Raw genomic sequence first — 12,518 nt, forward strand, 5'->3', positions numbered from 1 at the left:
AAAAATTTAGAGTTACTCTGTATAAAGGCTTGTGTTTATCACCTGCAGAGACCTTGTACTGCTTCTCTCCTGTGCGGAGCTTGCAGTGCTCACCAAGCACTTTCCCACCTGGTGATGCAGTGGCACAGACTGCCCAGGGATAGGTGGAGTCACTGTCCCTGGAGGTGTTCAAGAACTGTGGAGATGTGGCACTGAGGGACGTGATCAGTGGGCATGGTGGGGGTGGTGTGTGGTTGGACTAGATGATCTTTGCAGCCTTTTCCAACCTTAATGATTCTATGATTATGTAAGACTAGCTCCAGAAGTGCTATATATTTTTATTTGTACCATAGCTTTTCCTTTCTTATTCATTCCTTTGTGTTTTCAGCAAAGGGAGATCTTGAAATCGAGAAATTCCTTTCTATCCTCCTGTCCTTCAGCACAGTGATGACCTTTCAGAGCTGTCGTTCTCAGGCTGCATACATAGGGCTGCTGCCTTCACATGCATCCTTAGTTTTTAACCTATTTAGCAGTTTTCAGGTGCAGATCTTCAAGTTTGCTACAGATTTCTTCTGTTTTACTGCATTCCTTCTTGTATAGCTCTCAGCTCTACCCACCTAGCTATTCAGCAGCAGTTTAGGCATGTACATGTATACATGTAACACTTGGGAAACTGCCTTGCCTGCTTTTGAGCTCCTGCCCAGATTGCAGTTTCTACAGCACTACCTACCTTGCCTCTGTCTTTGATTTTTAGCAGTGCTGTTGTACAAGTTATTTTGCCTACTTTTGGAGCTTTTCAAAGGGTGCTGTTGAGTTGCCAGGTAAAAATGAAAGCACAGCATCACTCCAGAGAGCTGCAGCACTCTTTCTTAGAATATGTGAAAAGAGCCTTTTATCTTGGGTTAGCAACTGGGAATAGAAAGAGCCAAGTAATCAGCATAATGGCTCTGGAATTACCACCAAAAGCAGTCTCCTCTCTCACTCACCTCTCCAGTTTGCTGTCATTGAGTTATTGCTTTAATCCCAATAGAGCAGTGCTGAGTTTTACCATGAACCCTTGTGGATTTTGACTTTCTCTACAGCTGTCCTGTTCTGAGTGGGTTTTGTTGCCCTCTGGGTGTCCATCACTCAGTTCCTGGCACAGCTCCCAGATGGATATGGTATGTTAGAGGAGATTTGGAGGGGCCAGCAATGCCCTGGGATGTCAGGGAGTGAGCAGCTTGTTTCAGCGTGCCAGCGCTCAGGCTGGCATTCAGACAGCTTAGGAGAAAAGCCATTATATCACCTGACTGAAAGCACATCAAATCCGAAAGCTGACTGTGAAGGCATTCGTTGGGCAGCAAGTGGAGGTGTTGTAAAGCTGGGAACATGTGGGCTTGGAGTTTTGTCTGGTGGCATGCAGCTCTGACACTCATGTCCTTGCAGATGAACAGGGAACTTCTCAACAAATGTTTGAAGTCTTTTAGGGTTTTGCCCATTTGCAGAGCAGATCTGCATGTACTTGTGGAGCCTGTCGCAATGAGAAAATGGAGGATGTGACTATAGACAGGAAATCAAATCTGCTTATTTGTCTAGTTAGGATATTTAGATGTCTGAATTAGTTTGAGTTCTCTTAAACAACAGAGTAGCATCAAATTGGATGTTAGCCATTCAGATCAGATATAAGGAAAAATTTCTTCTCGGGAAGAGTGGTGAAATATTGGCACAGGCTGCTCAGTGAGGCAGTGGAGTCACCATCCCTGGAGGTGTTAAAAAAAAGTGTGGAGATGTGGCACTGAGGGACATGGTCAATGGGAAGTGTGGTGGGTATGGGTTAGGTTGAACTGTATGATCTTATTGTTCTTTTCCAACTTTAACGGTTCTATGACATTTCAAAAGCATTTGGCATTGTACTCCATCAGTTTTGGTTTTGGTATCTTCATATTATGTAAAGAAGCCTTCAAAGATGTCCTCAGTCTGTTTTTTTTCTTACCTGGCTATCCTGCACAGAGACAAGGTGGGGAAGACCAAGAGCAAGTTCTGTCTCTTGTTATGGACTAGTTAGATTGGTAGCATCACCCCCATTCAAATTTAAGAATGAGAATAGGTTGTTTTCCTTTGAGGAGGTAAAATGAAATACCTGGTATGTGTAGTTTAGGATCACATCTTGGTATTACTACATGTGTTTTATATGATTTATAAATTATCCTATGGACAGGCTGGGGGAAGATTGTGTTACACCACAGTCCAATGTCACCTTTTTGTCACCTTTTCTACAGGAACCCCAGTTTGGTTCTACATGCAAATTGCTCCTATAAGAAATGAGCATGAAAAGGTAGTTTTGTTCCTGTGCACTTTTAAGGATATCACTTTGTTCAAGCAACCAATAGAAGATGATTCAACAAAAGGTAAATATGAAATACACTATTTTGTTTTTTATTTGTAATTGGTTAAGTACATGTTCAGACTTAGTCATGTCTCATGGCTGTGATCTGAATCTCGCTTTCAGGAATTGTTTTGTGACATGTCAGAGTTTAGATGCTGTTTTTGGAAATGATTGATTAGAATTGAAAAGTAAATCATTGTGAGCAGAATATTCCCTAACAATGTTTCGCCAGAGCTGCAAACCTTTTAACTTTGTAATATCAATTTTTCTTCACCATGGCTAGTATTTGCTAAAAGTGGCATGATTTTTAGTTACTGTAATACTATGTTGCTTTGGGAGACCTTCTACAAAACTTCTGTTTTCTATTTATCAAAAATGTCAACTTCTTTGCTTTGAAGTGTTGATCTTACCTCCCTTTCTTGTTATTGGAGCTGAGATGCAGAACAAACAGCCCATCTGGGTATCTTTTTGCTGACCAGCAATGATGTCTGTATGGCAGTGGATGTTCTGCTTGTTTTTGATAGCTCTTACTGGTGATGGTTGCTGAGGCATGCAATGCTCTCATCACCTGATGACCCATGTTGAACAGAGAAAATTGGTGGGCGAAAAGGTGCAGAGGATCTGGCAACGTTCTGTGCTCTGATTGTAAGATGCATGACTGGTGTCTCATGTATATTGCTCTGGATAAAAGAATGTGTGCTCCCATAAGCAAGGACATTCTTGCAGTGGAATCCTTACCCCATTTTCTCTAGGAAGTTGTCTTCTAGTAATGAATTCCTTGCTCTGTTTTTCTCTTTGTGCTTGTAGAAGGCTAGATTTCTCGCTGAGAGCCATGTGCCCTCTGAGATGCTGCCTTTAGGATAAAACTCTGTCATTTGAATGCAAACAATTTAAATTGCTTTCTGATGATATATAGGTAACACATGCTTGGGTAACTGAAATGTAGATTGAGAAAGTCATACTTGAAAAGCCTCTCTTTGTTCTAACACCTAAAAATAAGACTTTTTTTTTTTTTTTGCCTACAGAGTATTATCTGTGAGTTATAAGATCCAGATATAGGAGAACCTTCTCAGCCAGCATAAGTTTTACTGCTTCTACAATTCAGTTGGTATCCTGCAAATGTTCCTTTGGGTTCTCAGCCTGGGAGGTTTGTTCTCTGGGTAGGGAGAGATGTTCTGGGGATGCTGAGTTCATCCCCTCCCCATCTTGTGGCTGAGGAAGAGCAGAATCCACCTGGCATCCATTATGGAAACAATATGTGTTCCTATGGGAAAGAGCAATAGCTGCAAAGTAAGTAATGAGTCTAATGCTGTGAGTCTCCAGTGAGGAGAACCATTAGTTACAGTGTCAAGTATCAACTATGAACATTGCAAAATATTGTCATCAGCAGCCAGAGAGGTTTGACTGCATGTTTAAAGAGCTCTTACTTCTGTAGAAGTTGTACTTCAAAAACAAACAAACAAAAAAGCAACAACCAAACAAAATAAACAACAAACAGTACAGCTACATCTGTCTTTAAGGCATACAATTAGAGCCTTAAGAATTTCCTTGGAGAACTCTGATTACAGCATTGATTAACATTGATCAATACGTCCAGCAAACTCCATAATTACAAACCACTGACCTGACTGTTTTCTTCTCCTTATGCGTATTTTCTTCTATTTTTGCATAAATTAGAGTTTCTTTTATATTGACAATATATTAAAATATCATATTCAAATATTAACAATGTTTCACTGCTGGAAAAGCAGCACCGTTGCAGTACAGTTTGCATTTCAACTGGGTGGATCAGCAGGATCCCACTGCACTGGGATCACAGCCTTGTTTTGTCAGAGGTAGTGCTGTGAGATATGCATAATTCATTGTCCTTGCAGATAACATTACAATGTGCTTAGAAGCTGTCAGGCCACTTTCTTTTTGAATTATGAAATTGGTAAACATATACATTACAATTTAAGGGAGAAATTTTCAACTTTTGTAAAAAGGTTTTTTGATAGGATTGTGCTGCTAAGTGCTGGGATTTGTCATTGGAAGGGCTATTTAAAAAAGAAAAAAAAAAAAAAAGATTTTCCTTTGGAAATTCTGCCAGGACCATGCAATACATAATACATAAGTAACTATGGTGCAGATGAGTTACTGTCTATTACTTATGGGAGCAGTAAATTTGAGATAAAAAATTCAACAGAAATAAAATATTGATGCCATTATGCAATAATCTCCCCATACCAATGCATTCTGCCCTGTTTGAATGTACGTTGCTTTGTTGTAAAGCTTCAGTGTATCACACTCCTTGGAGGTACAAGGATTTGGTATTTAAATCATTACAGTGGGTGTAGCTCTGCTGCAGGATGTCTGCATGTCAATAAATGGTTGTGCTTGCTGGCCACACTTGTGGCTGCAAAACAGTTGGTGTGTGATGCCCTCCTTTCTTGGGCAGCTGCTGTTTTGGGGAACCAGCAGTGGTGCCTCCATAATGAGGATGCAGACGTGTTCAGAGGTGTAGGGGAGCTGGTCCTGTTTGTGAGAACAGGACATTAAACCAAAATATTCATCTTACTGCAGAATACCCTACACCCACCTTGCAAGGCAGAGGTGGGATTTTTGCCCAACATAGTCTCAAAACCACGACTGCTGAAAGGCACAGCACAAAAAATATAGCTGATATCACATGGACTGGCCCTGTGGTAGGGAAGGGAGTTGGAGAGGGCTGGGGCACTGTGACAGATGGTGGGTGTCTGCTTACCTGTGTGCTCACATTTGGCTGTGCTCATGCTGTCAGAAAAAAGGGAGGAGGAGGAGGAGCAGGAACAGGAGCAGGAGGAAGGGGCTGTGCTTGCAGGAGGGAGCAAAAGGGGAAAAATGTTCCAGGTCACCCAGCAGGCTGTGAATTTATTGCTGTCCAGAAAGCTGTTGAAGATTATGGGACTGAAAAAGCATGACTGGAGAAAGGGAGTATTTAAAAGTTACCCTCCTCAGGTAAAATACATCGTCAGAGATCAGAAACCTCAATTTTCTGAGCATACTGTGAGTACAACAGTGAGAATGTGACAGACTTATTTTCCTGACCTATCATGTGGGATACTGTTATAAAACACAGAGCAGTTTGTTATTCTGCTAATCCCACTGACACAGAGACATTAAGCACCTTGGATTCCTTCTGATTCTCCCTCCACCCCTCCAGGAGCATGCATACACCTCTATAGAGTTACAGAAAGTGAAGACAAGACTGAAACACCCAAGCAGTGTTTTAGCCAGTATTTAATAAGCGGTGTTAACAGTGACCAAAAAGTAGTTGTATCCTCATAACTGGGAAGAGTCTGACTGTGAAAGCCTAATTAATAGGCTGAAGGGAGGCCTCTTGGTGGTCTGCAGCTCCTCACAGGGAGCAGAGGGACACCACTGAGCTTTGCTCTTTGTGACAGCAACAGGGCTTGAGGGAATGGAATGGAGCTGTGTCAGGGGAGGGCAGCTGGGGGTGAGGGAAAGGCCAGTGGGAATGGAGCAGGCTGCCCAGGGCAGTGGGCACAGCCCTGAGCTGCCAGTGTTCAGGAAATGCTTGCATGCTGTTCTCAGACATAGGGTTTGGGTTTTGGGTGGTCCTGTGTGGAGCCGCGGGTTGGACTCAGTGATCCTTGTGGGTCCCTTCCAACTTGGGATATTCTATGATTCAGTGATTCAAAGCATCTCATGCAGAAGTGGTTAAGGCAGCGATAACAGGAGGAGGCATCAGTGATACACGGGATGTGTTTACTCTTGGATGAAGGTGCCACCAGCAGTTGTGTAGGTGCAGAGAGAAGGGACAAGAGCGATCTGTTGACTTGTTTGATGGTTTGTAAGCTTGTGTGTTGGTGGCTACGTGAATTGTAATCAGTGGCAGCATGGAAGGAGAGGTGTGAAGACTAGTGATGGGGCAGGGAGGTGGGGCAGGCATGATGGTGGTCACCAGGACAATCCATTATTTGCCATTGAAAGAGCTGTGCTGTGTTTTGTCTGCTTTTTTTTTCCTTGTACCTCTTTGTTAATATGAACATTTATCTGATCTGGATTCAGTACTGGGCAATAGGTCATAGTAGGTCATATCTGTGGTGGTGAAGAACCAGCTCTCCAGGTGTCCGGACTGAACGCCTTATACAGCAGAGGTGGAAGGCCATTACAAGCATATGAAGGTATTTTCTTCCAGAGCATAAAACCCAAAGAATCTTCTCTTTTATGTTTGTACCATTCTAGGGTCACAGTTGGATGCTTTTATCAGCTTGCTGTGCTCTTATTCTGCCTTTACGCAGTGGCCTTTTAAAAGCATCTGAAAGCATTCAGCCCCTCCAAAGGCACACAGTGGTAATAATCTTATGTTTATTTGTCAGGAAAAAAAAAAAAAAAAAGCCATTTTTCTAGGCCCTGTTAGGAGGGCAAATTGGTCCACTTAAAATTTTAACACAGTTTAAAGCCAAGAATACTGTAGATGATATTAAACTGAAAGTTTAAGGAAGGAAGAAGGCTGGAATTTTTTTTTAGGTTATGGTGAAGTGCCACCTAGTTACACAATAGCTTTTTTTCCATTGTTACCACCAGTGAAAGAAAAACATGGCCTCCAGGTAAAGTTAAAAGTTTGCTTGCCTGGGATTCTCACTGGTTGTTTTGAGTCTCTTTTGAAAGAAGTATCAAGCTTTTCTGCAGCTGCAATTGGCTGGGAAGTTCCTGTGAATACTGATGGAGATGGAACCTTTGATTAGGGTGCAACAATGTGCTAATGAGGCTCCTACAGCTCTGGACTGCGTGCCCTTAACAGATGGGATCTGGAGATGGCACAGCAGTATCCTAAAGGGTTTTTTTCATGGTACTGCCAGACTTTGATAATCAAGACTGTCTGGGACAATGCTGTACTGCTCCTAGTGATATAACTCTTTATGGTTATATAACTTCATATAATGATACAACTGTATCTCAGAGTGTGACAGGGCTATAAAAAGTGTGCCAGTTGCAGAAATACGCACTTACACGCTTGCTAATCCTTGCTAAGCCTATAATTCTGATCCTTTTTTATCTTTAATAAGTGCTGGTTATTAAGCATATATAACTAGTTGCACATGGGAAATTTTTCCTTGAGGGGGTATCAATCCTAGTGATAATAGAAGAAGTGGGTGGAGGGATTAGAGCATGAAAATGAGGTTTCTACCTTTAGCTGAAGCACAATGTACCTTGTTGAATACATCACCTTGACAGTAATCCATAACAGTAATTTAATAGGTCACAATTTGGATATCCTCTCTGTGTGTTCACTGCACTTTACCATGGTTGTAATTATGGGGTTTTGGTGCTTCATAGAACCAAATACAGTTTGTTCTGCTGCTGTTTCCCATTGCTCTGATCCTCAGAGTTTCATCCCTAAGTGTCTTCAGGCCCCAAGGTGGTTACCTCTAGCTGTCTGTTCTCTCTTGGGACCATCTGGCCCACATGAAAGGATTTTGTGCAGGATGACACAGAAGTGGTCATTTGCCTGGACTCTAGGGGGACTTCCGATGGGAGGAGTAGACAATGCATAGGAATTGTGCTAATATACAGACTCTCGGTGTTTGAAACCATCTATGTTGGAAGTACACAGCTTTCTAATAAGTAGGAAGACCTTCTGAGGTGCCCTCATTCTGTTCCTGTAGTACAGATGTCCCCATTAGTGTCTTTGGTGATGTGTTAGTGGTAAACGGGCCCCTGTTCTTGCTTTGCCACTGTGATGAAGAGTGGAGAATTTCCATATCCAGTGCTATTAGATTTCCTTCACAGAAATCAAGTACATTTCTGAATCTGATATTGTATTTTGAGGTCTGTGTGTGCTCTTTTAACAGCCCAGGAAGAATATTAAATGTCTGTAAATTTCTACAAATAAAATGTGTAATGAAAAAAAAAAATCGCAATTGAAATCAAATGTAGCCCTGTGAGAGATTGAATTAAACTGCAAGTTGATCTTTATAGAAGTAACACTTTGTATTTGGATACATTTTATGTTGAAAATTGAACATTTATAAGCCCTATATAAAATAATAACTACAAATGCAGTAGAGTTAAGGTTTTTAAGATTCTAATGTGTATATCAAAGGCCATTATGTTTCTGTAAGCTAATCTTTTGCTTAACCCTGAACTAAACCATCCTTTTCAAAGTCCAGTACTGATTTAGAACTCTGAACAGAATCCTCTGCATTTCATATTTTTCTCAATTTGTTACACTTATGGCTTTAAAGGGAGTGTTTTATTTAAATTAACCTGGCTTCAGCTTCTTGCAGTGGCATCTTCTTAAACACTTTTTCTACTGTACTAAAAAAAAAATAAGTTTCATTAAGGCACTTGCAGATGTAATCAAGCCATCCCTCAGCCTCCTTTAGATAAAATAAATGAGCTGTGCTCTTTAAAGCTTTATCTAGCCTGAATTTGGAGGTCTGGTGATGGCAGATACCAGTGTTTCAGCTGCATTTAATCCAGCTTGTTAGCAGCAGTGGGGATGAAGCTGGTAGCATGGATTTAAGCTTATTGGGTCTGAAATACATTTCTGTAGCTGATTATATGTTGAAGCTAGGTGAGTTCAATGTTTTCTATTGCTCATCCTTTCCAAGTTTAGCTCTATTGTATTTTTCAGGAGAAGGTAACTTTTTGGCAGAGCAAACCACATATGGAACTAACAAGACTAAGATCTCTGGATCCTTTAAGAACTGCTCTTGCTAGGGAAGTTTTCCTTTCCCTGCTGTAAATACAGTTTGCGTCTCTTCATCTACATACCTGATGTCAATTTAAAACACACTGTATTGGCCCAGTCCTAGTTATCTAGCACATCATCCTGATGAACATTCCTCTAATGTTTCTGTTGTCTGACATTTTGTCAGTGACTTTCAAGCCATAGACCTTATAGAAGAAGACCTGCCTGCTTGGGTCAGAAATGCTCTCAATAATAACTTTTTACTGCTTACTTTTTTTGCTAACTTTCTAACTACTCCTCCTTTAATATCTGGCAGGTACCAAGTTCTTTATCCATTTAATCTGAGATTTACTGAACTGCATGCCCTTAATATTTTGTCAGGAGTGTCACGCAATGTCAAGTCACCAGTGATTGCCATATAAGAGGATCTGGGAGAATCATCCTCGTTCTGTGGCTCCATTTGGCTGATGCGTTTGGCCTCCAGCTTGGGCAAGGCAATTGACCATCTCTCTGAAAGCAAATTTATACTCTTAGCAAATAAATAATGAAATTAACGTTGCTGGGCATTGTACATCATTCCGTATTGACAGCCATTCCTAATATTCCATTTCTTTTTGCCTTTATTAGATGTGTTGAAAGTCAGATCAGCTTTTTTTGTCATTTTATGTGGTGCTGAGATCAAACAAGGCTCCTTCTATTTACTTGTTCTTCCTCTTTGCCCTTTCTGCATATGAGTAAAGAAAGCCTTTTGATCATGTCTGGAAATTCTTTAAAAACATTATAATTATTGAAGTAAATCCAGCCAGAGAAGGCTTTTTTTTTCCCCTGTACGTTTTGAGCTTTCCAAGACCATTTCAAAATCCATAATTTCTCATGCATGTATTTAATTGTTGTCCCTTCCAATCCCTGTCTGCTTTGCTTATGTTGCATTTTCATTTCTCATTGCTGACCTTCTCTTGAGCCTGATCTTTTGGCCAGTATATTTCATTGACCATTTTGCTCTCAGATAAACTAAAAGCTAGTTGGCTGATATTTACAGTATTCAGGCTTTTTTTTTTTCCCCTCCTAAAATTACATTTTTTTTAATACAGTTACGGGATATAAGTCCTTGGTGGCCCTATGTGCATGCGAATAAAGTTTAGCTTAGTTGCAGAAACATGAAATTTAAGTAATTGTGCACTGTAAATTTGCAGCTGTGTCAGAATGAATTACACAAATACGTTGTGTACCAAATGTAACCTAGCAATATATAAATCTTACCAGTAGATCATTAGCGTTGCTGCGTTTCATGGAGAGGAGACTGAAGCTCAGAACACTGAAATGGTATGCTGAAGATTACCTGGTGATTCCATATCCATTTTGAGCTCCCTAGTAGTTTTAGTGGGTGGATACTAACTGGGAATGCAGAATTGATGCAGATAAGAGGTCAGGTGTAAAAATTATCCCAAGAGTGCAGTTCACTGTCAGACAGTGGAATGCACAGAATTTCAAGTAGGAAAATTTATCCTAATATTTTGAATTACATTTGCATAGCTGGTGTGGTTCTTCAGCTCATGAATAGTTTTACTGCATCATGGGAGTGATTGAGCTTTGTTTGACTATTATTCTATTTATTCAGGAATCCCATTTATCTCTCTATCTCGAACAAAGCAACAGCAGGATGACGAAGTTTTCTGATGAGTGAGCTCTTCCAGCCATATTTTACCTGCAGTAAAGAGCAAATAGCCAGCCATTGCAATGACCTTGCTGTCTGAACGTCTATAAATAATAGAGATTTGTAGATGCTAAGTTCTGATGCACGAGGATGAGCCATATTATCAATTGACATCCAAACTACCTAAATGAGTGGTGCTAGCTCCTTGCTTTTGTGGATAAGTCAATGGGTATATATGATTTAAACACTCTGTGTTTTAAGTGTTTCATGCTATGTAGCAAGGGGTGAATAATGACCTTTCCATGGTCTGGAGTTGTAGCACTCCTTCAGGCAGGAATCCACATGAGCATTGCTGTCATTACTCTTTGTTTTTTACATAGAGTATCGTTGTTAACCCAGGTGTTCTCACTGTAGTCTGAGGTATTGGATAGTTTCATGAAACACTGATTTAAAAGCCTTCATTATTTCTGTTCCTTTTGAGATCAGGCAAACCCTGACTAAAAGGTTAATTGAAACCCAGTAGAGCTACGCTTATGTTTTATTAGGGGGGAAATAGTCATGCCTAGATTCTTCTAAGCAAGTGCACTATAAACAATGTTAATATCTTCCCTTGAGATTTTAAACTCTTCATAAACTCTGGTGTATGGATTTAGCTTTAAAATAATGTAATATAGTTTATGAACTGGAGATTGTAACAATTTTTTCAGTGTATGTGTTAGATGGGTGGCTGAATCCATATTTGAACCTGTACACAAATACGACGAACTCCTAATTACAGTAGGAGGGGAAATGGAAAGGTTTTCTCACTTGCAGATACTCATATTTGTAAATATTATTTCTGAAGGCAATGGACATGTGTATTGATGGCTGAGGTCTGTATAGGAAGATCTTGCAAGTTCCTTCCAACCCAAACGATTCTGTGATTGTATTCCATCACTTCTGAAGAAAACCACCTGAAAGGAAGACTGTTTCTTCATCTTGAGCCACCCATTTTGGGACTGGGTGCTTGAGGAAGCCTCCTTGTTGGGCTTTCTTTAGATAGCTTTTACTCTTTTTATTCTCTGCTGTATTCCACAGCAGCATCTTTGTCCTGGATGACTTTTCTTCAGACTCGGAGAGGGCAGTATAAAATGGGAACTGAAGTTAACTGAAGTTGGAGATGGACAAGAGTGTTTGTGTCGGATCCAGCTCTGTGGTCTATTAGTGGGAAGAAGAATGGTGACCAGAAGGGCAGGGATAGAGGTCCCTATGGCAGTGCAAGAGTGAAGTTCACAGAAGGTCTGTGAACACAGGGCAAACGGCTAGTGCTGCTTGTGGTAGAGCTGTTAGAAAAGCAGGGCTGTTCCCATCCTGGCTGTCCAATATAAAACACAACTGATTCAGGTCTCAGGAATAAAGATGTATGGGCATAATAATACTTCTGTTGGAGCAGTAACTGATGAAAAGGAACCTACTATAATGAGTTAGTTGTTTTAGTTAAACTTGGACTTTCTGACTCTTGAGGGGTGGTAGGAAAAACTCTGGTGTGGTAAACTTATATACAAGATGCCATCTCTGCCTATGGAGTCATTAACAAGAAAACTGGAAATGCTATTTTCCACTTTAGCTCTGCAGCAGTTCTCAAGTAGTTCATGCACCTACGGAGTGGTTGAGAGAGCAACCTGAAACATCTGGAAAGCTTTTCTCCACCAAGTCCAGGAAGTGTTTGGGTTCTCTGCCTACTTCACTTGACCCAGTGCCTACCTCCCTTCTGTGTTCCTATGTTCTCTCAAGCATCCTGACACAGTGCTGACAGCTTCAATTTATGTTGTATTGGCTCAAGTTTGAAAGACATATCAATT

The 12,518-nt window shown here is 40.7% G+C and overlaps 1 protein-coding gene across 2 annotated transcripts in view; it reads left to right on the forward strand.

The window, feature by feature from the left end:
- KCNH5 (potassium voltage-gated channel subfamily H member 5) overlaps positions 1 to 12,518 on the forward strand; it is a 149,974-nt gene that overhangs the window by 21,620 nt on the left and 115,836 nt on the right. For both annotated transcript variants that reach the window (XM_048947624.1, XM_048947625.1), the window contains exon 4: positions 2,238 to 2,366. In XM_048947624.1, the coding sequence (XP_048803581.1) occupies positions 2,238 to 2,366 (129 nt within the window). The remainder of the gene's footprint in view (positions 1 to 2,237; positions 2,367 to 12,518) is intronic.

Source organism: Lagopus muta, chromosome 6, assembly GCF_023343835.1.
Source record: "Lagopus muta isolate bLagMut1 chromosome 6, bLagMut1 primary, whole genome shotgun sequence".
Classification (NCBI taxonomy): Eukaryota; Metazoa; Chordata; class Aves; order Galliformes; family Phasianidae; genus Lagopus; species Lagopus muta.